A 25,238-nucleotide genomic window follows, 5' to 3' on the forward strand; every position below is an offset into this window, starting at 1 on the left:
AATACTGGCGATCGAGTTACAACTAGGATGTAGGTTAACCGGCGACATGCCGCTCTCAACGTGCAAGTGCAGCAGCCCTATAACGTGCGTCCACATGGATCTCTGCAGTTGGCCGGTGGAAATCGATGGTGATTCCTATGTATTTCTGGCAATGTGCAGGCTCACTGCTGGCGCTGGGTGGCTACTAGGGGCGTACAAAGGCGGCTAAGTTTTCCTTCATTTTAAATGGTATTCTTGATTTGCGACAATCCTAAGGGCCTATTTAGCGGGAAAAATCTACCAAATACTTTACCTTGATTTTGGTGATACATTGGGTTTTTGAAGGCGGACCGAGAGGGAGCTCGAAGCACGCCTCCTGCAGGTGTAGATGGTCACGGTGGAACACATGCTTTGTGATTGATGAGATATTTTAGGAATTTTACGATGGAAGCCACCCGCAATTGCCCAACAATTTTGTGTGAATATTTACGAAAGACTATGGCTTTGACATTTAAAACATTTGGACATGTCCGAAATGTCTTTGACATTGATTGAAATATGAAAACAATAGAAATTTATGTGAGTATTTATAAATTATGTTTGTGAGCATCGTGAGTGTACCTTTTCAAAGCTACATTTTTGTTTTGTGCGTGTACCATACAGTATTGTACAGGTCGACCAGGATAGAAAACCATGCGTGTTAGGATCTTGTTGCATGCAGCGTCACCATACAATATGAAGGCTCATGCGAGGGATGGTTCCAACTAGACAAAGATAATCCGGTCTTGATAGAGGGGCAAGGCTGTCCCGTCGATAGTTTCCTTGAAAAACCCTGCGATCGCTATGCACGTAGGAAGGGGGTTTGACGAAAAAGCGACGAATAAGTGAACGTCACCAATTTTTTAGATAAGAAAAAGGAGAGGAAGGATGTTTACCGTTTGCTACTCTTAGAGCAGCTCTAGCAGACCCTTATATTACGGACCTATATCGCGCGTTTACGACTGGCGAGGGTTGCGGCAAAACATAACCCGCATCGTGGAACTGTAAAACAGAATATTCACGAATATTCTGTTCTATAGTTCCATGGGCGGGTTTTGTTCTGCCATGGCCCTTGCCAACCCGCAAATCTCAAGAATTCAAACTTACAATTTGGCATCAATTCCATTGATTTGTAGCAAATTTGAACAACCAAACACAATTTTCGCTCAAATTAAACCATTGTTTTTTTTATCAAGACACTAAAAAACATCATGCAAAAGCAACCACCATCTTCACCACCGTCTTGGTTCTCGTTTCTCTCCATAACCGCAAAAGAACCTCACGCAAAAGCCATTATCATCTCCGTGACCATCATCGTCAACATCATCACTCTCCATTTCCGCCACCCATTCCCCCACCGGCGCTGAAGTCATCACACCTTGCAGCCATCTTTCTTCTCTTCAAGATTTCTTTTCTTGCCATATCATGTCATTCTTTGGTGATGTCGTCCATTTTATTGTGATTCATTATCATGATCTTGTTCTCCTCTACAAGAAGCTTGGACAAAGCCTTGTTCTCCTCGGTAAGGGCTTTCCTCTCCTCAATGGCGGCCTTGCACAACCCCTCTTCCTTGAGTAAGGGCCACTTTCTTGCTTCTCCTGTGCTTTCTTCTCGGCCAACACCTGCTTCATCTCCTCATTTGATTGCACCATGATATCTATCTTATCACAACGCCTATAGCTACAGGCTGATGTGAAGAAGCATCTAAATAAGATGTACTTCGACGCGTCAAGTCAGACTTATAATGGCCGGCTGCATTGCTGCAGGCCACGTCCTCATCTCGCCGACTCCGAGTATATTTCAACTCGGCGTCGTTCCACGCGATAGTGACGCCACGCCGTCTCTTCCGATATCGCCGACGACTGATTCTTCTATGATATCTTCACCTCTGGATCAACAAAAACTGCCTCATAACCTAGCTCATAATACCACTTGTTAGAATAATCCGAGGCAATCCGTCGAAGAAAGTGATGACATAAGAAACATCCCACTGTCTGATATCAACAAGGTCTCACTAGGTGATTTGCCCGTCCTCAAGATGAATCGCAACAATTTTGCCATGTGCATGAAGTTTTGCAGCGAGCACCATCAAGTTTTAGTTTTGTTAGAAACAAGGATAATTTTTTTGCAGAAACTACCCTCAAGTTTTAGTTTTGCTACAAACAAGGACAAAATTTTAACAAGTCGGACAGAACTTTTCTCGAAATTTTGGCAGCATAACGGGTTGAAAGAAAATGGAAGGGAACTAGGACAACCATTTTGTATTTCACATAAGAGGGAAAGCAATGTATTGTGTGCCGCTACAACAACTCTGCCATCCACCAGCTCTTAACTATAGCCGGCCACCATACACAAAGGCGTAACACAACAGCCAGCCTATTACACACACCAACAAACCATCCATTGCCAAGGGCAACTCCATCCAGGTCCCATGTCCCGCCTTGTGGATTACAACCTAGTTTCTTTTCACGACGCCTCTTCCTTGAGTCCGGAAACCTTTCTCCTCCCGCACTGACCCGGCCACCAAAGCTAGGCTTGAATAAATGCGGAGGATCATCTTCTATTGCCTTTCAGAGCTAGCAGCACTTCATCTATGCAAAACTAACAAAAGAATTGTCACCGCATGTTAATTTTTATGCCAAACAAACTAACAACAAGAAGCTATGCATATTCTTCTTATTATTCCACTCAAATCATGGTGAAGTCAGATTTGATACAGGGGATTACTCCACTTTAAGATTATATACAATTTAAAGTTCAGAACCGAGTGACCATACCAGCAGAGGAGAGTAGTCTACTTTGAACCATGCTTGCGCCTTTGTTCTCAAATCACGCGAGAAAACCAAAACATACAAACTGTGCGTGCTATGCAGATGTGGAGGAGGGGGGAAGCTCACCATGTTTGCTAGGATGGGCAAGCAGCCATCCGTCTGCTAGTCCTTCCACATGACCAATGTCCAGTCTATAATGAGCAAGCTAAAAAAAGTGTAATGTATGTGTCCAGTAAACATGCACACAACAAAATAGCAATCGGCCGGTCATCTAATCTATGTAAAACAATTCAGTGATCCCACTCCTATCTTGCATTGTTTCATTGACAAAACCCATTAAAATGAGAGTCATGAATGAGTGAAAAGAAATACATGTTCTGTTATGGAGCTAGCAGTTAGGAAATAGCATGTCTAGCTTTCCAAATCAAGAAGATTTAGACAATCGAGCAACAATAGATGATCAAGCAACAGTGAAAATGACCAAATGAACTGTACATGATCATAGGAACGATTGATATCAGGAATGCACTGTTAGGGTACATAGGACAGAACATGCCAGAATTTGATAACAACCCTAGGAATCAAACAACCATGTCATCACTAGTAGACGAATCAGAGTTATAGTGTTTTAGAGGACATGCCATAAGGGGCTTCTTTATAACAAAGCCTGGTAAACCATCACACATATCACACAGCCAAAACATTCCAACCACTGGCATGGAGATCAACCAAGGACCAACTGCAACCAGCACACACATTACCCAGCACGTCGACAAGGGAAACACTCCAGCGCATGCAACACAATACCCGGCAAAAGACAAAAACTCATAGGACTAAAATTGAGGGCTAAATCCACTAATTATTTTACCATAATCACCACGAGAAGCACAAGTGCTTGCATTAGAGACCATCAGCGCAACCCAGAATCCTAGAAATTGCCATGTAATTAAATGTACCAAGGATGGATGGTCATCAGCACAAGTGCTTGCATTGCAAGACGAGTGTTTGTGACTCCTTGAGCATCTCAATGAGTTCAAATCGATTTCCGAATGCAACATCATATGTGAACTATAATTATGTGCAATAATTCTGCCAACATAAACAAAATGATACGAAAACAAGGCATGATCGTACTGAAGAAAACTAATAAAATGAGCCTACTACTAAGTTTTCCACTCATTCAAAATTCATTTGTACTTTCAAGTAATACTTTGACAAAAACTCAGGTATAACTTGGTATTTATAATATAGCAGGCCCCCAAAACAAAACGAAAATAACAAATGGCAACTCATATGTGACAATTCTAGTAAAAAGCAGCAGCAAGTGTGATAAAAGGAAGTTCTTGTACTAGGTTGTAGTAGCAGTTGCTAGTACCTTTCTTCACGGACAGATGAAGAACAATAATGTTCTCTTCCTTTTCCTGACTGAGATCAGCACCACAATCTAGAATGTAACTGAAGAAGGGCGGGTTTAAGCCATCCACGGTGTGCCCCAACCTCCAGGGGAACCTTGACAATGTAACAATTTAATTCATGACACTGACAAAGACCAACATGTATATATATTAGGAAGTAGTAACAAACATGAGCAGGCTAATGGACATGGGAAGTGTGTAATCGTGTAAGGACAGGCTATGGTTTGATATATTCCAAATTATCACCATTTACATGAAAACCAAAAAGAACTGGACATATATTCACATGTTGAGCTATACTGTTTTTCCTGAATCCGAATAATGATAGGATGCCCAGTTTACATAGTGCCTACTCCAGCCACCAAGTCTCTAATTTAGAAAGAATGGGCTATATTCTACACTAACCCAGCAACACAGACATGATGATTCACTCCAACTGTATTTGAATATAAAATATATGTTTGGACCCCGGCTAGTCCCAGGGCCTATGCTAGTCCCAGGTTCCATTGAAACTAGTATAGAGCTTGCAAGTTGCAATTGTTGCATCAACATTGTGTACAATGATGTTTTGCCGGGGGGATGAGAATAGGAACGCGATGATGTGACACCTTTTGCACGCATCCTGGATAGGAGCAGTTAGTAGATACGTGCTTTGCCGACTACTAGAACCGTGGTCCATGGCCATCAATACCACAAATGGAAGGACAGGCTAGTTGGTTCTGTAAATTGAAAAAAAAACATTATTTCCATGTCAAAGTATTATGATAACAATCCGAAAATAGGAAATGGCCGATACTGAAATTTAAAGTATTGAACGTCACAAGCATGGGTACAGCTAGTGTCACACGTCCAACAATCTAAAGTGAGACTACTGCTGCTATCACTGGCAGTGGAGCAGGAAAGGCGCTAGTTTTGACAACTTGTATGTGTACTACTGCAAATGAACCAGATCAACCATGCGGCTAACTGAAAAATGGAAACAAAGTCCTCCACATGCCTTGGAATTATTTCTCACATGTTGACCCGACAAACAATTAACTAGTTGATTACTCGGATGTATGCAGACCGTTATTTATTTCTTCAAGTAATTTTTCGTTTCAGGTGATCCAAGTCTAGCCAGAATTGCACGAGGAATCGTACTTGCAAAATTAACTTGATGCTCGCGAGACTGGAGAGTGCTGCTACATGCACAAATTCAGTCTTCCAGGTTGACCTCTCAAATATTTTAGGTCTTGATAGATGACCATGTCATGGGCTCATGGCAACCTATGGTCACCATAGTACTATTAGAGTATCTCTAGCAGACCCCCTAAAAGGGCCGAACCCGCAAAATAACCGCCAAAATACAGGTCAAGGCGGAAAATGCTGCTAGACCAGACCCCACTACCGCGTCCGGCCCGTAATTTTTTTTTGCGGGGCGCGACAAAATGCCCACCCTAACCCGCGAAAATGCAGGTTCTTCCGCCCACCCCGTCGGTGCCCTGTATATATCTAAGCGGTTAGTTGGTGGGACATTTCACCCGCGCTTTTCCCCCACCTACCGCCGCCGGGTGCCGCCTTCGATTCCGGCCGTACCAGCCGTCCGGATCATGACGGTGGGCCGCCGCAGTCCCAAGATCGGCCTCCACCACGCCCTCGTGCCTCGGCTTACCGGAAAGCTACAAATCGGTGGTTGTTTTGTCGCGACCACCAGATTGGCTTTTCCAGCCACCGTTGGCTGAACCAAAGCCATGGATTGGTCGGGAGCACCCCGCACAGCCTCGGCAAAGCGCGAGCGCCGCATGCAGGTACTGGTTCCATCCTCTAGTTGCTGGCGTCGGTTTGCCGGCAAGGACTCTTCCGGCCATCGCTTGGGCTCGGCTTGCCGATGCCACTCATAGAGTGCGATGACTGCCTAGAAACAGTGTTGCGGCTCACATCCAACACACGGCAGCACCTCGGATGGGTATTCTTCAAATGCAGAAACGACGGGGTATGCCCTTCTTCCTCTTCTGCTTTGTCAACTTATTTGGTTAAATTATGGTAGCTTATTGAGGTGTTCATCTGTGTAGGAAGGTAGATGCTAATTTTGGTATTGGAAAGAAGAATACATCGATCTATTGATAGAAAGAAACTTAATAGATGTTCGTGCACTCCTTAGTATAATTGAACCTAACGATGCAGCTGCATGTGCAATTAGAATAGATATTAGAGGTGAATCAACGTCTAATTGTTTAGAATCAAAGCCGAAGAATGAAGAATGCAAGATGAAGAACCCCTGGATCAACAATGAATGCATGGAGAAGATGTTGATCCAACTAGTGGGAGCAGTTATGGAAGTTGGATATCTTCTAAAATGTCTAATTGTGGTTCTTGTTTTTTTTGGTCTTGCTGTTTTAGCAATAATTTGGTGAATTATGATGTATCCAATGCCTTTGAAGAAAATAAAGAAGCAACTAAATGTGTTTTCATGCCTGAAAATGCAATGGAAATAATAGATTTCGCAGGCCAGCGTGGGCGGCGGCCCAGCAGACCCCGTAAAATGGACCCTCATAAAAGGATATTTTGCCGCACACGCCGGTCCACAAAAGGGTTTTTCCGCGAACTGCAAACGACTTTTGCGGATCGGCTTTATACGAGGTCTGCTATAGATGCTCTTACATATAAGCAGGAGTCAAATACACGAATTCAGACTGAAGAAGCCATACGTACATGTTCCATATATTATCATCTATCATATAAATGAAGCAGGTATTTGTTCTACCCGAGCGCAACCAGAGGGGAGCAGGGGAAGGAGAGGAGCTAACCATGACTGTTATGGAGCCGATGCCGAACAGGCAGCGGGTCCAACGAAAGAGCCTACCACCACACACCTCGATGAACCCCTTGTCATCTCGTGTACCGATGGAATCCTGCTGCTGCTGCACAAGAAGGACATAACGAATGTTGATCTCAAATGGAGAAGGAAAAGAAGAAATCATGTCCTAGTAATGGATCCAGTAACAAAGACCTGTCCTAGACGCTGGAGCGGGGCTCCATGGAGTTCAGCTTGGGGGTGCCCTCCCTGGGTGAGCTTGTCGAGCCCCACCAACACGTACCAATGTTTAGCACCTGCACATGCAGTGCAAAAAAGAGGTCAATCAACATACCAAAGTGATGAGAGGTTTATGACCATTGTCAACCTGAACCCATGGTCAATACTGTTCGATCTAGTACTGGTTTCCGTGTGGATGTGTGCCTAGCCAGTATTCAAATTTATTGATTGAGCTCAATCCTTCTGCTCATGAACTTGCTCGTAGGGCTGCACGGTGGGTTTTTCCTGAAAAGGATGGACCTTTCATGTAGTTAATTCTGCTGGTATGACTTTAATCTTGTTCCTCCAAAATGGGGTAGAACATGGTGGTTTGATGACATATTTATCTGTTGTGGTTACTCTCAGTATCCGGCAATTACTTTCACCAACTCAAGAAATTATACGAGGCCATGAAGTTCAAAATTTTGGATAGACATGTGTCACTTTTTAAAAAGAATGTTGATACAGAAGTGCATCTCTCTCGAAGAAAAAGATACAGCTTTTTTGAAAACACATATACTATAGATAGGCAAGAACCTGTTTTTTTTTTCTTTTCTTTTAGAACAAATATAATAGACTTGGCAAATGGCTGGACCTGTTTTACACGTTATTCAACAGAAGAGCATATAATGAACATTTTATTCCACAGTAATGTCAATGTGAGCACTCAAAAGCAATATGCTTCATTTCAATGGAGGAAAAAATATCCATTTGACACAGGGATACGGTCAATTTCAACAACAAAATAGGCAACATCACAGAAAAATAGAACTCCGGTGAGATTGTAGAGGTGTTGGCAAGAGCCTCTCTCTCTCCCAATGGATGCACACACGCGCGCAAGCTGTTGGAGCAAATTGACACAAGCAAAAACAGAGGAGGAGGAGAGCAGCACACACACAGATTTGTTTTGCAGGCAACGGATGCCTTTTTTCTTTCTTCTTGCTTGACCAACAACACACACCGGTTCTGCTTTTGATGTCCAGTTACAAAAATCATTTTCTTGTACCGAATTTGAGAGGGGAAGATGGGTTAGAGCAGCTTACTACCTTGACGAGCGAGGAGAACCAGAGGAGGGATGTCCATGGCGTACAGAGCAGCAGCACAACAAGCAGGTGCATGTCCCCTAGAGCAGCAGTACAGCAGGCGGATGAAACAACCTTCCTCTCCCATGGCGAAGGTGCTCGATCAGGGAGAGAGAAAAGGTGAGGTGAGGAAGAGCCTACAGAAATATTACGAGACCGAAAGTTGAAGATTTTGGAGAGACATGCGCGGCCTTCTTAAAAAGAATACTGATAGAGGCAAACTAGATGTACACAAAATAGAATAGAGCAGCTCATAATGTCTAGCACTATACACAAAATAGGCAACTTCAGAGAAAAATAGTAGTCGTACTCTAGTGAGATTGTAGGGAGGCGCCAAACCAGATGAGATCATGCGAATAACAAATCATTTTTTTGTAAAGATCTTTCAGGTAGGCAAGAACCTGTTTTTTTTTCGTTTTGAACAACTATAATAGAGCTGGCAAATGGTTGGCTCCTTCTTACAAGTCATTCAAAAGAATAGAACAGCTCCGTGATGTCTAGCACTCGAAAGCAATATGCTTCATTTCAAAGAAGGAAAAACAAAAAGACTCATTTGACAGAATAATAGGGCCAGTTCAACAACAAAATAGGCAACGTCGCAGAAAAATACTACTCTAATGAGCTGGATCATTTTCTTGTACCAAATCTGAGGAAATCTGAGAGGATGAGATGGGTCGGAGCAGCTTATTACTTCCTTTCTGGTTTAGGGTCTTGAGCAGCAGCACATGCCTCCTCTCCCATGGTGCCTTCCACGCTCGCCATGGCCGGTGATAGGGTTCAGGTTCCTCTTGCCTGCTAGGTCGCCATGGCCGCGGGCTAGGGAGGGAGGGACTGCTGCTGGTGTGGCCATGGCATCGAGCTAGGGTTTCGTCCTGAGCTGCTGGATTCGATCTGGGGTGTAGGGAGAGAAGGGTGGCGTAGAAGGCGGAGGCCGGAAGGTCGCCGACGAGTCTGGGAGTGTGGAGCTCGCCGGTTGTCGGAGAGGGAGGTGGTCATTGGTGGCTGGATGGGGATGGGGATGGGATGGGGATGGGGATGAGATGGGGTTGGGGTTGGGGTTGGGGGCGGGGTTGGTTGGGAATCGGGAAGGAGGGCCTATCGTCTCTACTGGTTGGTGTTTGGTTATCTTAAAAATCATTTTTAATTGGCACCGATGGGCCTGCCCGCTGCAATAGTTCAAAACCATGAAAAATTTCATGTGGTCTTGGCGGGCCTGTACGCGCCGGTTCGAAACGAATTTTCCTTCTGGCGCGGACCAACAAGAGCGCGCGAGCCATAGAAGGTTTTCGTCATCGACGAATGCTTCTGATTGGTCAGCGTTGAGCTCTCATGGATCGATCCCCTCCTTCCATTTGGTCCATTCATTTTTTCGAATCCAACGACATACACTTCACGTCACGTGGATCATGCTCATTGCTCTCTGTATATCCCGTTTAACGATTCTAGCCTAAACTTCCTTCACCTATTATATATAAATCTAAATGTAAAACCTAATAAACATGTTCAATACAAATATACTCCCTTCGTCTGGAATTACTTGTCGTAAAAGTAATAAAAATAAATGTATCTACAACTAAAATAAACCTAGATACATCCATTCCAAACGAAGGGACTACGAAACTAAGAAGACGTTCAACTTTGTTGGTATAAGTTTTTTCTTCATGTCTACCTCGTCCCGTGTTCCTCCCTCGTCTGATGGTGGACACCCGACTAGTCCCTATAAATTTGACCATCAACTTTGTTGGTATAAGTTTTTTCTTCATGTCTACCTCTCCTTTTGTTGCTATTATTTTGTCCCTATAAAAGGCACAGTGTCCACAACAGCAGCGATCAATTCATTGCATGCAATGGTATTAATTAGAAAAATTAACATTTTTTTTTCTTTTTTTTCTCTTCGTCTTGGCCGCGATGCACAACCTAAGATGACCTATACACCAAGAAGGAGGAAGTACCTCTCCTTGATACTACCCATAGTGGGAGTAACATAGGTAGTACTCCCTCAATCTGGGTTTTATAGAGCATGTGCTTAGTTCAACTTTGTTGATTCCATGCTTCATGGCGGTAAACGGGCTCAATGCAGTAAGGATCCCGGTGGGATGGTGGATTGCCACTGGAGATAACCCTCCGACTCCATACGTTGGAGGCTCTCTCCAAGCCTTGGACAACGCCTTTCGATGGGCAGAGTACGTAGTCTAATTCACGAAATTGATTTTTTTCGAAACTTATCAATACAAAATTAAAGGAATTATGAATTAATCAACACATTTGTGGATGTATTTGTAGGGCACGCAAGCTAGGAGTGATCATAGGCTTGCAAGAAGCTCTTCGGTTGGGATTATTTCTCAATCAACTTTCACTTTTGGCTATGTTGATGCAATTTCAAACAATGCTTTAGGTTGAATGGCCTACCACAGGAAGCTTCCGTGTCCTTGTACCTTTCTTACAGAATTTCTACCACAGGGAGTTTTTCCACATGGTTTCTCACGAAAGGTTTTTAATGAGGCAATATCAATGCAAGCATGGACGATATATGTCATTTTCTCTTTATTTTCCCACTGGGTTTTAGAAGGAGTTTTTCATGGCATATTGTATGTTTTCTTCTCAATTTTTTCCACAGGGTTTTGGAGGAGAACATTTCAAAGATGATGGGTCTCAAGGACAAGCGAGGATTAGGGGGTGTTAGGATTTATTTTAAACTAATTATAATAATTAGGGAATAATCCTCCCTTGTACAGAACCGCTTCGTGCGGGTTGCTAGCCAACCGACGCGACGGTTTTTTCACGACCCCCACGAGCGGACGCATCCGTTCGTGGCGACGGTTAATTCCCTGTGTATTTAATCCTCATGGATCATCAATGAAAGAGACAGTTCGATCAAATCATACTTTCACAGATGCATGTGCTCTCTCATCGCGACTCTCTCCCTTCCTAATCAAAGAATAGATAAAACGAATAGACCATCTGATTTAAAACAAGAGTCCATGTGAATATGCACTTCCATATACACACGCGTGCTTATCCTACTAATCCATGGCTCTAACGCAGTTTGTTAGCTGCACGCATGAGTGCGTGCGTGGCTCTTTGCTTATCCTACTAATCCACGCCAATATATCTTTCTTTCCCCAATAAATACACACGGCCGGCGGTGCGTGCGTGCATCCTTTCTTCTCCCTAGCTAGCAGCTTCTCGCCATGGAGCGCGTGTCGTGGCAACCACTTGCGCTCCTCCTCCTCGCGGCGGCCGCGGCCGTCGCCAGCGGCACTGAGGTCGGGTACGACGGCCGGTCGATGGTCATCGATGGCGAGCGCCGCCTCCTCATCTCCGGCTCCATCCACTACCCCAGGAGCACGCCAGAGGTATGCATTGCACACGGAGCAGCAGATGAATACACCATCGTCTCGTCTTAGTTTCCATGAATGAATTGTAAGTCTCGATCGTTGCTTGCCTGCAGATGTGGCCGGATCTGATCAGGAAGGCCAAGGAGGGCGGGCTGGACGCCATCGAGACGTACGTCTTCTGGAACGGCCACGAGCCTCGCCGCCGGCAGTACAACTTCGAGGGCAGCTACGACATCGTGCGCTTCTTCAAGGAGGTCCAGGACGCCGGCATGTACGCCATCCTCCGCATCGGCCCCTACATCTGCGGCGAGTGGAACTACGGCGGCCTGCCGGCATGGCTGCGCGACATCTCCGGCATGCAGTTCCGCATGCACAACAACCCCTTCGAGGTACCCACACTGCTAGCAGATCCTTCCCAACAATATAATGGTTTTCCTTGGAGGTCAAAATACGACCAAGTTATTGATGCTTGCAGCAAGAGATGGAGACCTTCACGACCCTCATCGTCGACAAGCTCAAGGAGGCCAAGATGTTCGCCGGACAGGGAGGCCCCATCATCCTCTCTCAGGTACGTAGTAACTAACTAATATTAATTATGTGAAACTTATCTAGCTTGCATTCCTAGCTACTTGTCGTCGACAAAAGAGTGGATCAGTGAATATAACATATATATATGTGAACAATTTACATATATAGATCGAGAACGAGTACGGGAACGTCATGGACAAGCTCAACAACGACGAGTCGGCGTCTGAGTACATCCACTGGTGCGCCGCCATGGCCAACAAGCAGAACGTAGGCGTGCCGTGGATCATGTGCCAGCAGGACCAAGACGTCCCACCCAACGTGGTCAGCGCATGCACATTTTCATCTTTCCTATTTTTGTCTCTACCAATTATTATTCTTCTTTCTTCCCAAGTGTAAAACAAAAAAAACTCAATGCTAAGTCTTCTTAATTACTAGATCAACACCTGCAACGGCTTCTACTGCCACGACTGGTTCCCCAAGAGGACCGACATCCCCAAGATCTGGACTGAGAACTGGACTGGCTGGTACCCTACATATATATATACCTGGATCAACCTTTATATATTAATTTTCCTTCTTTTTTTCTTATGGAACCTACATGCATATGCGCGAAATTGGTTAGCACGTTCTACTATATGTTGAATGAAGTTCAGATTGCTCTTACATTTTATCCACGATATATAATTAGGTTCAAAGCCTGGGACAAGCCTGATTTCCACCGGTCCGCCGAAGACATCGCCTTCTCTGTTGCCATGTTCTTCCAGACGCGAGGATCGCTCCAGAACTACTACATGGTGATTGATTTATAACTAATCTATACTTTTCTCTTCTACATTAATTTCCATCCTCTAGCAGGCTGGCATGAACTGAATTTTACATCATTTGACATGTTGATCGTCAATTTATATGTGATCAGTACCATGGTGGCACCAACTTTGGCCGCACGTCGGGTGGCCCATACATCACAACCAGCTATGACTACGATGCCCCTCTCGATGAGTACGGTACGTGAACCATCTCTTGTTGTTCCTTCAATTCATATATTCGTCCCAAGCTTATTTGCATCTTGTAAATTAATAATTAGTGTCAATATGCAAATCATATTCATTATCCTTTTATGTTTTTGTTTTCAGGTAACATCAGGCAGCCAAAATACGGGCACCTCAAGGACCTCCACAATGTCCTCAAGTCCATGGAGAAGATCCTACTCCATGGGGACTACAAGGACACCACCATGGGCAACACCAACGTCATGGTAACTAACATGCATTCACATACAATACAAAAATCCTAGCACTGTTTTTAATGGTGTTCACAACAAAATTGATCCATTTGGTTCATCAATATCTACACTAGGTTACCAAGTACACGCTGGACAACTCCTCTGCCTGCTTCATCAGCAACAAGTTCGACGACAAGGAGGTCAATGTGACCCTCGACGACGGCGCAACCCATGTCGTGCCCGCATGGTCCGTGAGCATCCTGCCGGACTGCAAGACCGTCGCGTACAACAGCGCCAAGATCAAGACACAGACGTCGGTGATGGTGAAGAGGCCGGGGGTGGAAACCGTGACGGATGGCCTTGCTTGGTCGTGGATGCCCGAGAACCTCCATCCTTTCATGACGGACGAGAAGGGTAACTTCAGGAAGAACGAGCTGCTCGAGCAGATCGCGACGTCGGGCGACCAGAGCGACTACCTATGGTACAGGACAAGGTAATCAAACATCTTGATGCTTAATACAGAACTACACTGTTGCATAAGATTGAAATATAAATTAATCTCTGGTGATGATCAAAATGTGCAGCTTGGAGCACAAGGGGGAATCGAACTACAAGTTGCACGTGAACACGACTGGCCATGAGCTCTACGCTTTCGTCAATGGCAAGCTTGTTGGTGAGCGTCCCAATATACTCTGAGTGGTTTGCACACTGATGGATTAATGAACTTGATCAAGCTAATGTTAATTGATTTGATTAATTGGCATGCAGGGAGGCACTACGCTCCTAATGGCGGATTCGTCTTCCAAATGGAGACACCGGTGAAGCTCCACTCTGGCAAGAACTACATCTCCCTCCTCAGCGCCACCATCGGGCTCAAGAACTATGGTGCTCTGTTCGAGATGATGCCCGCCGGCATCGTGGGAGGGCCGGTGAAGCTCGTCGACACCGTCACCAACACCACCGCCTACGACCTCTCCAACAGCTCCTGGTCCTACAAGGCCGGCCTCGCCGGCGAGTACAGGGAGACCCACCTCGACAAGGCCAAGGACCGCAGCCAATGGAGAGGCGGCACCATCCCGGTGCACCGCCCCTTCACCTGGTACAAGGCGACCTTTGAGGCCCCCACCGGTGAGGAGCCCGTGGTGGCGGACCTGCTGGGGCTCGGCAAGGGCGTGGTGTGGGTCAACGGCAACAACCTGGGCCGCTACTGGCCGTCATACGTCGCCGCGGACATGGACGGCTGCCGGCGGTGCGACTACCGCGGCACATTCATGGCGGATGGCGACGGGCAGAAGTGCCTCACTGGCTGCAACGAGCCGTCCCAGAGGTTCTACCATGTGCCACGGTCGTTCCTCAAGGCCGGCGAGCCCAACACGATGGTGCTGTTCGAGGAGGCCGGCGGCGACCCGACGAGGGTGAGCTTCCACACCGTCGCTGTCGGGGCGGCGTGCGCGGAGGCCGCCGAGGTCGGCGACGAGGTGGCGCTGGCGTGCAGCCATGGCAGGACCATCTCCAGCGTGGACGTGGCCAGCCTCGGCGTCACGCGCGGCAAGTGCGGCGCGTACCAGGGCGGCTGCGAGTCCAAGGCGGCGCTGGCGGCGTTCACGGCAGCGTGCGTCGGCAAGGAGTCGTGCACGGTGCGGCACACGGAGGACTTCCGCGCCGGGTCCGGGTGTGACTCCGGCGTGCTCACCGTGCAGGCAACCTGCTGATCCCCACATGAACCAAGGAATAAATTATAGTTAGTGTCGTTTAGGCTTAGTGTTAGCTAACCTCAATCAGGAGCTAGGCATATGTGTTAGGGGGCTAAGTAATTAGCCCAGAACAATTACATGGTTCGCTTCATGTGATTTTCGATGGAGATCATCGAGGTTAAACCAAGAATTTTTCGCCTCCTCGATCAGTTTGCTATAGGGTGAAGATTTTCGGTTGAAGAAACAGGCAGACAATACATATGCGTTGGTAATTTCTATTTCTTATATACATATGGGTTTGCTTATTTGAATCACAAGTAACAACGTGGGAAAATAAATTTTGCACCTTTAATTAAATTAAATATTTAACAGCATCCACGTATAGTTTAAAAAAATTAACTTTTTCTACATAATGTTCCATTCATTTGGCACAAACAAATACACTTATTTATTTTTAATGTTCTTTCTCATGTCTCATTCTGTTGATAATAAAAAGGTTTGTTTAAACTTCTTGTAAATCTAAATAATACGATTTTCCATTGCTTAACAAAAAAGTATTATTTCATTCTATTACATATATTTTCTGATTAACTCGCACAGTGGCCCTCTCAAGTGTGCGAGCAAGTGTTCTACTATAACCATCACAAACATTATGTAAATAACGTATCACTTATGTGGTAAAGTTCTTTAAATAAGTTATATGACATTTCGGGGAAAACATTTTAAATTGATGATCAAATGTGGTCTTCACATGCGATTGTTAGTGCTCTAAGTGTTAGCTACCGTGAGGAACAGGTTAATTATTCTGCAGGATATGTGTTAGGGGGCTAATTAGCCTAGAACAAATGCATGGTTCAGTTCATGTGATTTTTGATGGATCAAGGTTCAATCTAGAATTTGTTGGGGTGATTGTGGCAGCTCGTTTTGTTATGGGGAAGATTTTCCGTCGGAGACACAGGCACATGAAGAATTTGTTGCGGTGATTTTCCAAGTTTCATATGTACTCATCACATAGTTTGAAACAATAAGGTTCTGTAACTATCACAAATGTTATTCAATTAAAGTCCGGACCAGGAGCATATAGAATTTTAGATCCCACATCTGCGATGCTAGCTACATGTACTAAACTTTTGCTACACCTGGACGAATTCCATGTACCGTATCATTCTGATGCATGTGATAATGCAGGGCTCTTGTGTTAATTATGGTACTATATGCCTATGGACCATCTACAATATCATTCTTATGCATGCGATAACGCAGGCCTCTTGTGTCATTCATCAGCACGTAACACCCTCATATTCTTCTCACACATAGTTGACAATAAGAGTTACACTCGGGGGGGGGGGGGCTAAACCGGCAGTGTGGTGCAGTACGGAGCAGTTACACATGACGCTGTAACATTCACTTACTCTGGGAGTTGGTCGTAATACTTGGTTAGGCCATGTTGAAGATCTTCTGTTCGCCCCTGTAAACACTGACGCAGTAACAAGTTCGCGAGTTTGCCTTAAAAAATGTACTATTATTCTATACTTGTAAGTTCTATATACTTCAGAGTCATACCAGACCAGGAGCATCTAGAATTTTAGATCCCACATCTGCGGTGCAAGGTACTAAACTGTTGCTACCTGAACGAATTCCATGTATCGTTCTTACTATCTCTTATGCATGTGATCTTGCATGGGCTCTTGTGTTGAGTATGGTATATGCCTCCTATGCATGTGTTATTCTTCACGTAACACCCTCATATTTTTCTGACACAGAGTTGGCAACAATACTGGCGATCGAGTTACAACTGGGATGTAGGTTAACCGGCGACATGCCGCTCTCAACGTGCAAGTGCAGCAGCCCTATAACGTGCGTCCACATGGATCTCTGCAGTTGGCCGGTGGAAATCCATGGTGATTCCTATGTATTTCTGGCAATGTGCAGGCTCACTGCTGGCGCTGGGTGGCTACTAGGGGCGTACAAAGGCGGCTAAGTTTTCCTTCATTTTAAATGGTATTCTTGATTTGCGACAATCCTAAGGGCCTATTTAGCGGGAAAAATCTACCAAAATACTTTACCTTGATTTTGGTGATACATTGGGTTTTCGAAGGCGGACCGAGAGGGAGCTCGAAGCACGCCTCCTGCAGGTGTAGATGGTCACGGTGGAACACATGGTTTGTGATTGATGAGATATTTTAGGAATTTTACGATGGAAGCCACCCGCAATTGCCCAACAATTTTGTGTGAATATTTACGAAAGAGTATGGCTTTGACATTTAAAACATTTGGACATGTCCGAAATGTCTTTGACATTGATTGAAATATGAAAACAATAGAAATTTATGTGAGTATTTATAAATTATGTTTGTGAGCATCGTGAGTGTACCTTTTCAAAGCTACATTTTTGTTTTGTGCGTGTACCATACAGTATTGTACAGGTCGACCAGGATAGAAAACCATGCGTGTTAGGATCTTGTTGCATGCAGCGTCACCATACAATATGAAGGCTCATGCGAGGGATGGTTCCAACTAGACAAAGATAATCCGGTCTTGATAGAGGGGCAAGGCTGTCCCGTCGACAGTTTTCTTGAAAAACCCTGCGATCGCTATGCACGTAGGAAGGGGGTTTGACAAAAAAGCGACGAATAGGTGAACGTCACCAATTTTTTAGATAAGAAAAAGGAGAAGAAGGATGTTTACCGTTTGCTAGCAGACCCTTATATTACGGACCTATATCGCGCGTTTACAGTTTGCAAAAAATCGCTTTTTACGACTAGCGAGGGTCGCGGCAAAACATAACCCGCATCGTGGAACTATAAAACAGAATATTCACGAATATTCTGTTCTACAGTTTCATGGGCAGGTTCTGTTCTGCCATGGCCCTTGCCAACCCGCAAATCGCAAGAATTCAAACTTACAATTTGGCATCAATTCCATTGATTTGTAGCAAATTTGAACAACCAAACACAATTTTCGCTCAAATTAAACCATTGTTTTTTTTATCAAGACACTAAAGAACATCATGCAAAAGCAACCACCATCTTCACCACCGTCTTGGTTCTCGTTTCTCTCCACAACCCCAAAAGAATCTCACGCAAAAGCCATTATCATCTCCGTGACCATCATCGTCAACATCATCACTCTCCATTTCCGCCACCCATTCCCCCACCGGCGCTGAAGTCATCACACCTTGCAGCCATCATTCTTCTCTTCAAGATTTCTTTTCTTGCCATATCATGTCATTCTTTGGTGATGTCGTTCATTTTATTGTGATTCATTGTCATGATCTTGTTCTCCTCTGCAAGAAGCTTGGACAAAGCCTTGTTCTCCTCGGTAAGGGCTTTCCTCTCCTCAATGGCGGCCTTGCACAACCCTTCTTCCTTGAGTAAGGGCCACTTTCTTGCTTCTCCTGCGCTTTCTTCTCGGCCAACTCCTGCTTCATCTCCTCATTTGATTGCACCATGATATCTATCTTATCATGCAAGCTTGATGCCTTCGATTCCCTCTTGATCTTGTCCTTCGCCTTTTTGTTTCCATCCGACTTGTTCTTGTTTCTTGGGCCATCATCATCTTCATCATCATCATCCGTCTCGGTGAGGGAGCCATTCTTCGGTGGGGATTCTTCCTCAATGAACTCCCAGTTTTGGCTATGTTGATGCAATTTCGAACAATGCTCTAGGTTGAATGACCTACCATGGGAAGCTTCCATGTCCTTGTACCTTTCTTGCACAATTACTCCTAAAAAACAAAAACAAAATTCAACATATGAAACATGTTTCAAACATTTAAAGTACAACGTGAGAAAGAACTCACATAGTTCAATTCAACGGTATCACTTGGTGGTGCATTGCGGTCTTATTCCAAGCAAGCAGCCCAACGGCTACAAACCGGCTTGATAGCGTCCCAACGACCTTGAAGAGACCTCAAGGTGAGCGGTGTTCTATTGGGATACTTCGCCATGAAGCAGAGGAATTGACCCTCTATCATTTGCCAATAGCACTTGGCGGTTTGTCTGTGATGGTCGTCGCATCAAGAGACACAACTTCCCACGCCTTGATAAAAAACTAACAAAAGAATTGTCACCGCATGTTAATTTTTATGCCAAACAAACTAACAACAAGAAGCTATGCATATTCTTCTTATTATTCCACTCAAATCATGGTGAAGTCAGATTTGATACAGGGGATTACTCCACTTTAAGATTATATACAATTTAAAGTTCAGAACCGAGTGACCATACCAGCAGAGGAGAGTAGTCTACTTTGAACCATGCTTGCGCCTTTGTTCTCAAATCACGCGAGAAAACCAAAACATACAAACTGTGCGTGCTATGCAGATGTGGAGGAGGGGGGAAGCTCACCATGTTTGCTAGGATGGGCAAGCAGCCATCCGTCTGCTAGTCCTTCCACATGACCAATGTCCAGTCTATAATGAGCAAGCTAAAAAAAGTGTAATGTATGTGTCCAGTAAACATGCACACAACAAAATAGCAATCGGCCGGTCATCTAATCTATGTAAAACAATTCAGTGATCCCACTCCTATCTTGCATTGTTTCATTGACAAAACCCATTAAAATGAGAGTCATGAATGAGTGAAAAGAAATACATGTTCTGTTATGGAGCTAGCAGTTAGGAAATAGCATGTCTAGCTTTCCAAATCAAGAAGATTTAGACAATCGAGCAACAATAGATGATCAAGCAACAGTGAAAATGACCAAATGAACTGTACATGATCATAGGAACGATTGATATCAGGAATGCACTGTTAGGGTACATAGGACAGAACATGCCAGAATTTGATAACAACCCTAGGAATCAAACAACCATGTCATCACTAGTAGACGAATCAGAGTTATAGTGTTTTAGAGGACATGCCATAAGGGGCTTCTTTATAACAAAGCCTGGTAAACCATCACACATATCACACAGCCAAAACATTCCAACCACTGGCATGGAGATCAACCAAGGACCAACTGCAACCAGCACACACATTACCCAGCACGTCGACAAGGGAAACACTCCAGCGCATGCAACACAATACCCGGCAAAAGACAAAAACTCATAGGACTAAAATTGAGGGCTAAATCCACTAATTATTTTACCATAATCACCACGAGAAGCACAAGTGCTTGCATTAGAGACCATCAGCGCAACCCAGAATCCTAGAAATTGCCATGTAATTAAATGTACCAAGGATGGATGGTCATCAGCACAAGTGCTTGCATTGCAAGACGAGTGTTTGTGACTCCTTGAGCATCTCAATGAGTTCAAATCGATTTCCGAATGCAACATCATATGTGAACTATAATTATGTGCAATAATTCTGCCAACATAAACAAAATGATACGAAAACAAGGCATGATCGTACTGAAGAAAACTAATAAAATGAGCCTACTACTAAGTTTTCCACTCATTCAAAATTCATTTGTACTTTCAAGTAATACTTTGACAAAAACTCAGGTATAACTTGGTATTTATAATATAGCAGGCCCCCAAAACAAAACGAAAATAACAAATGGCAACTCATATGTGACAATTCTAGTAAAAAGCAGCAGCAAGTGTGATAAAAGGAAGTTCTTGTACTAGGTTGTAGTAGCAGTTGCTAGTACCTTTCTTCACGGACAGATGAAGAACAATAATGTTCTCTTCCTTTTCCTGACTGAGATCAGCACCACAATCTAGAATGTAACTGAAGAAGGGCGGGTTTAAGCCATCCACGGTGTGCCCCAACCTCCAGGGGAACCTTGACAATGTAACAATTTAATTCATGACACTGACAAAGACCAACATGTATATATATTAGGAAGTAGTAACAAACATGAGCAGGCTAATGGACATGGGAAGTGTGTAATCGTGTAAGGACAGGCTATGGTTTGATATATTCCAAATTATCACCATTTACATGAAAACCAAAAAGAACTGGACATATATTCACATGTTGAGCTATACTGTTTTTCCTGAATCCGAATAATGATAGGATGCCCAGTTTACATAGTGCCTACTCCAGCCACCAAGTCTCTAATTTAGAAAGAATGGGCTATATTCTACACTAACCCAGCAACACAGACATGATGATTCACTCCAACTGTATTTGAATATAAAATATATGTTTGGACCCCGGCTAGTCCCAGGGCCTATGCTAGTCCCAGGTTCCATTGAAACTAGTATAGAGCTTGCAAGTTGCAATTGTTGCATCAACATTGTGTACAATGATGTTTTGCCGGGGGGATGAGAATAGGAACGCGATGATGTGACACCTTTTGCACGCATCCTGGATAGGAGCAGTTAGTAGATACGTGCTTTGCCGACTACTAGAACCGTGGTCCATGGCCATCAATACCACAAATGGAAGGACAGGCTAGTTGGTTCTGTAAATTGAAAAAAAAACATTATTTCCATGTCAAAGTATTATGATAACAATCCGAAAATAGGAAATGGCCGATACTGAAATTTAAAGTATTGAACGTCACAAGCATGGGTACAGCTAGTGTCACACGTCCAACAATCTAAAGTGAGACTACTGCTGCTATCACTGGCAGTGGAGCAGGAAAGGCGCTAGTTTTGACAACTTGTATGTGTACTACTGCAAATGAACCAGATCAACCATGCGGCTAACTGAAAAATGGAAACAAAGTCCTCCACATGCCTTGGAATTATTTCTCACATGTTGACCCGACAAACAATTAACTAGTTGATTACTCGGATGTATGCAGACCGTTATTTATTTCTTCAAGTAATTTTTCGTTTCAGGTGATCCAAGTCTAGCCAGAATTGCACGAGGAATCGTACTTGCAAAATTAACTTGATGCTCGCGAGACTGGAGAGTGCTGCTACATGCACAAATTCAGTCTTCCAGGTTGACCTCTCAAATATTTTAGGTCTTGATAGATGACCATGTCATGGGCTCATGGCAACCTATGGTCACCATAGTACTATTAGAGTATCTCTAGCAGACCCCCTAAAAGGGCCGAACCCGCAAAATAACCGCCAAAATACAGGTCAAGGCGGAAAATGCTGCTAGACCAGACCCCACTACCGCGTCCGGCCCGTAATTTTTTTTTGCGGGGCGCGACAAAATGCCCACCCTAACCCGCGAAAATGCAGGTTCTTCCGCCCACCCCGTCGGTGCCCTGTATATATCTAAGCGGTTAGTTGGTGGGACATTTCACCCGCGCTTTTCCCCCACCTACCGCCGCCGGGTGCCGCCTTCGATTCCGGCCGTACCAGCCGTCCGGATCATGACGGTGGGCCGCCGCAGTCCCAAGATCGGCCTCCACCACGCCCTCGTGCCTCGGCTTACCGGAAAGCTACAAATCGGTGGTTGTTTTGTCGCGACCACCAGATTGGCTTTTCCAGCCACCGTTGGCTGCACCAAAGCCATGGATTGGTCGGGAGCACCCCGCACAGCCTCGGCAAAGCGCGAGCGCCGCATGCAGGTACTGGTTCCATCCTCTAGTTGCTGGCGTCGGTTTGCCGGCAAGGACTCTTCCGGCCATCGCTTGGGCTCGGCTTGCCGATGCCACTCATAGAGTGCGATGACTGCCTAGAAACAGTGTTGTGGCTCACATCCAACACACGGCAGCACCTCGGATGGGTATTCTTCAAATGCAGAAACGACGGGGTATGCCCTTCTTCCTCTTCTGCTTTGTCAACTTATTTGGTTAAATTATGGTAGCTTATTGAGGTGTTCATCTGTGTAGGAAGGTAGATGCTAATTTTGGTATTGGAAAGAAGAATACATCGATCTATTGATAGAAAGAAACTTAATAGATGTTCGTGCACTCCTTAGTATAATTGAACCTAACGATGCAGCTGCATGTGCAATTAGAATAGATATTAGAGGTGAATCAACGTCTAATTGTTTAGAATCAAAGCCGAAGAATGAAGAATGCAAGATGAAGAACCCCTGGATCAACAATGAATGCATGGAGAAGATGTTGATCCAACTAGTGGGAGCAGTTATGGAAGTTGGATATCTTCTAAAATGTCTAATTGTGGTTCTTGTTTTTTTTGGTCTTGCTGTTTTAGCAATAATTTGGTGAATTATGATGTATCCAATGCCTTTGAAGAAAATAAAGAAGCAACTAAATGTGTTTTCATGCCTGAAAATGCAATGGAAATAATAGATTTCGCAGGCCAGCGTGGGCGGCGGCCCAGCAGACCCCGTAAAATGGACCCTCATAAAAGGATATTTTGCCGCACACGCCGGTCCACAAAAGGGTTTTTCCGCGAACTGCAAACGACTTTTGCGGATCGGCTTTATACGAGGTCTGCTATAGATGCTCTTACATATAAGCAGGAGTCAAATACACGAATTCAGACTGAAGAAGCCATACGTACATGTTCCATATATTATCATCTATCATATAAATGAAGCAGGTATTTGTTCTACCCGAGCGCAACCAGAGGGGAGCAGGGGAAGGAGAGGAGCTAACCATGACTGTTATGGAGCCGATGCCGAACAGGCAGCGGGTCCAACGAAAGAGCCTACCACCACACACCTCGATGAACCCCTTGTCATCTCGTGTACCGATGGAATCCTGCTGCTGCTGCACAAGAAGGACATAACGAATGTTGATCTCAAATGGAGAAGGAAAAGAAGAAATCATGTCCTAGTAATGGATCCAGTAACAAAGACCTGTCCTAGACGCTGGAGCGGGGCTCCATGGAGTTCAGCTTGGGGGTGCCCTCCCTGGGTGAGCTTGTCGAGCCCCACCAACACGTACCAATGTTTAGCACCTGCACATGCAGTGCAAAAAAGAGGTCAATCAACATACCAAAGTGATGAGAGGTTTATGACCATTGTCAACCTGAACCCATGGTCAATACTGTTCGATCTAGTACTGGTTTCCGTGTGGATGTGTGCCTAGCCAGTATTCAAATTTATTGATTGAGCTCAATCCTTCTGCTCATGAACTTGCTCGTAGGGCTGCACGGTGGGTTTTTCCTGAAAAGGATGGACCTTTCATGTAGTTAATTCTGCTGGTATGACTTTAATCTTGTTCCTCCAAAATGGGGTAGAACATGGTGGTTTGATGACATATTTATCTGTTGTGGTTACTCTCAGTATCCGGCAATTACTTTCACCAACTCAAGAAATTATACGAGGCCATGAAGTTCAAAATTTTGGATAGACATGTGTCACTTTTTAAAAAGAATGTTGATACAGAAGTGCATCTCTCTCGAAGAAAAAGATACAGCTTTTTTGAAAACACATATACTATAGATAGGCAAGAACCTGTTTTTTTTTTCTTTTCTTTTAGAACAAATATAATAGACTTGGCAAATGGCTGGACCTGTTTTACACGTTATTCAACAGAAGAGCATATAATGAACATTTTATTCCACAGTAATGTCAATGTGAGCACTCAAAAGCAATATGCTTCATTTCAATGGAGGAAAAAATATCCATTTGACACAGGGATACGGTCAATTTCAACAACAAAATAGGCAACATCACAGAAAAATAGAACTCCGGTGAGATTGTAGAGGTGTTGGCAAGAGCCTCTCTCTCTCCCAATGGATGCACACACGCGCGCAAGCTGTTGGAGCAAATTGACACAAGCAAAAACAGAGGAGGAGGAGAGCAGCACACACACAGATTTGTTTTGCAGGCAACGGATGCCTTTTTTCTTTCTTCTTGCTTGACCAACAACACACACCGGTTCTGCTTTTGATGTCCAGTTACAAAAATCATTTTCTTGTACCGAATTTGAGAGGGGAAGATGGGTTAGAGCAGCTTACTACCTTGACGAGCGAGGAGAACCAGAGGAGGGATGTCCATGGCGTACAGAGCAGCAGCACAACAAGCAGGTGCATGTCCCCTAGAGCAGCAGTACAGCAGGCGGATGAAACAACCTTCCTCTCCCATGGCGAAGGTGCTCGATCAGGGAGAGAGAAAAGGTGAGGTGAGGAAGAGCCTACAGAAATATTACGAGACCGAAAGTTGAAGATTTTGGAGAGACATGCGCGGCCTTCTTAAAAAGAATACTGATAGAGGCAAACTAGATGTACACAAAATAGAATAGAGCAGCTCATAATGTCTAGCACTATACACAAAATAGGCAACTTCAGAGAAAAATAGTAGTCGTACTCTAGTGAGATTGTAGGGAGGCGCCAAACCAGATGAG

The 25,238-nt window shown here is 44.5% G+C and overlaps 1 protein-coding gene and 2 long non-coding RNA genes across 9 annotated transcripts; 1 reads left to right on the plus strand and 2 right to left on the minus strand.

The window, feature by feature from the left end:
- Positions 1-2,264: 2,264 nt before the first annotated feature.
- LOC123431477 lies at positions 2,265-9,283 on the minus strand. 5 transcript variants are annotated; one of them, XR_006623289.1, is made up of 5 exons: positions 9,030-9,283; positions 6,991-8,475; positions 4,813-4,923; positions 4,165-4,298; positions 2,265-2,619 (listed from the first exon to the last, which is right to left on the minus strand). It is a non-coding gene; the product is annotated as an uncharacterized LOC123431477 (long non-coding RNA). The 5 variants fall into 5 exon arrangements; XR_006623186.1 differs by lacking the exon at positions 9,030-9,283 and having other exon boundaries at positions 6,991-7,101; positions 7,194-8,685; XR_006623135.1 differs by lacking the exon at positions 9,030-9,283 and having other exon boundaries at positions 6,991-7,104; positions 7,194-8,685.
- A 2,246-nt stretch (positions 9,284-11,529) lies between these two features.
- Positions 11,530-15,138, plus strand: LOC123431413 (beta-galactosidase 1-like). Its single transcript, XM_045115212.1, has 11 exons — positions 11,530-11,694; positions 11,790-12,065; positions 12,152-12,244; positions 12,373-12,525; positions 12,640-12,728; positions 12,893-12,998; positions 13,121-13,208; positions 13,338-13,459; positions 13,561-13,919; positions 14,011-14,099; positions 14,195-15,138. Exons 1-11 carry the CDS (start codon positions 11,530-11,532, stop codon positions 15,136-15,138), a joined length of 2,484 nt encoding a protein of 827 aa, XP_044971147.1.
- Positions 15,139-19,196: 4,058 nt separating this feature from the next.
- On the minus strand, positions 19,197-25,238 carry LOC123431754. 3 transcript variants are annotated; one of them, XR_006623511.1, is made up of 4 exons: positions 23,747-25,238; positions 23,544-23,654; positions 21,366-21,476; positions 19,197-20,851 (listed from the first exon to the last, which is right to left on the minus strand). It is a non-coding gene; the product is annotated as an uncharacterized LOC123431754 (long non-coding RNA). The 3 variants fall into 3 exon arrangements; XR_006623451.1 differs by having other exon boundaries at positions 23,544-23,657; XR_006623391.1 differs by having other exon boundaries at positions 23,544-25,238.

Source organism: Hordeum vulgare, chromosome 1H, assembly GCF_904849725.1.
Source record: "Hordeum vulgare subsp. vulgare chromosome 1H, MorexV3_pseudomolecules_assembly, whole genome shotgun sequence".
Classification (NCBI taxonomy): Eukaryota; Viridiplantae; Streptophyta; class Magnoliopsida; order Poales; family Poaceae; genus Hordeum; species Hordeum vulgare.

Excerpts from the sequence above, each read along its gene's own strand:
- LOC123431413 (XM_045115212.1), top strand. The coding sequence starts at position 11,530 with ATGGAGCGCGTGTCGTGGCAACCACTTGCGCTCCTCCTCCTCGCGGCG. Across the intron at positions 13,460-13,560 it reads TGGGCAACACCAACGTCATG|GTTACCAAGTACACGCTGGA; the intron begins GTAACTAACATG and ends TATCTACACTAG. Across the intron at positions 14,100-14,194 it reads CGTCAATGGCAAGCTTGTTG|GGAGGCACTACGCTCCTAAT; the intron begins GTGAGCGTCCCA and ends ATTGGCATGCAG.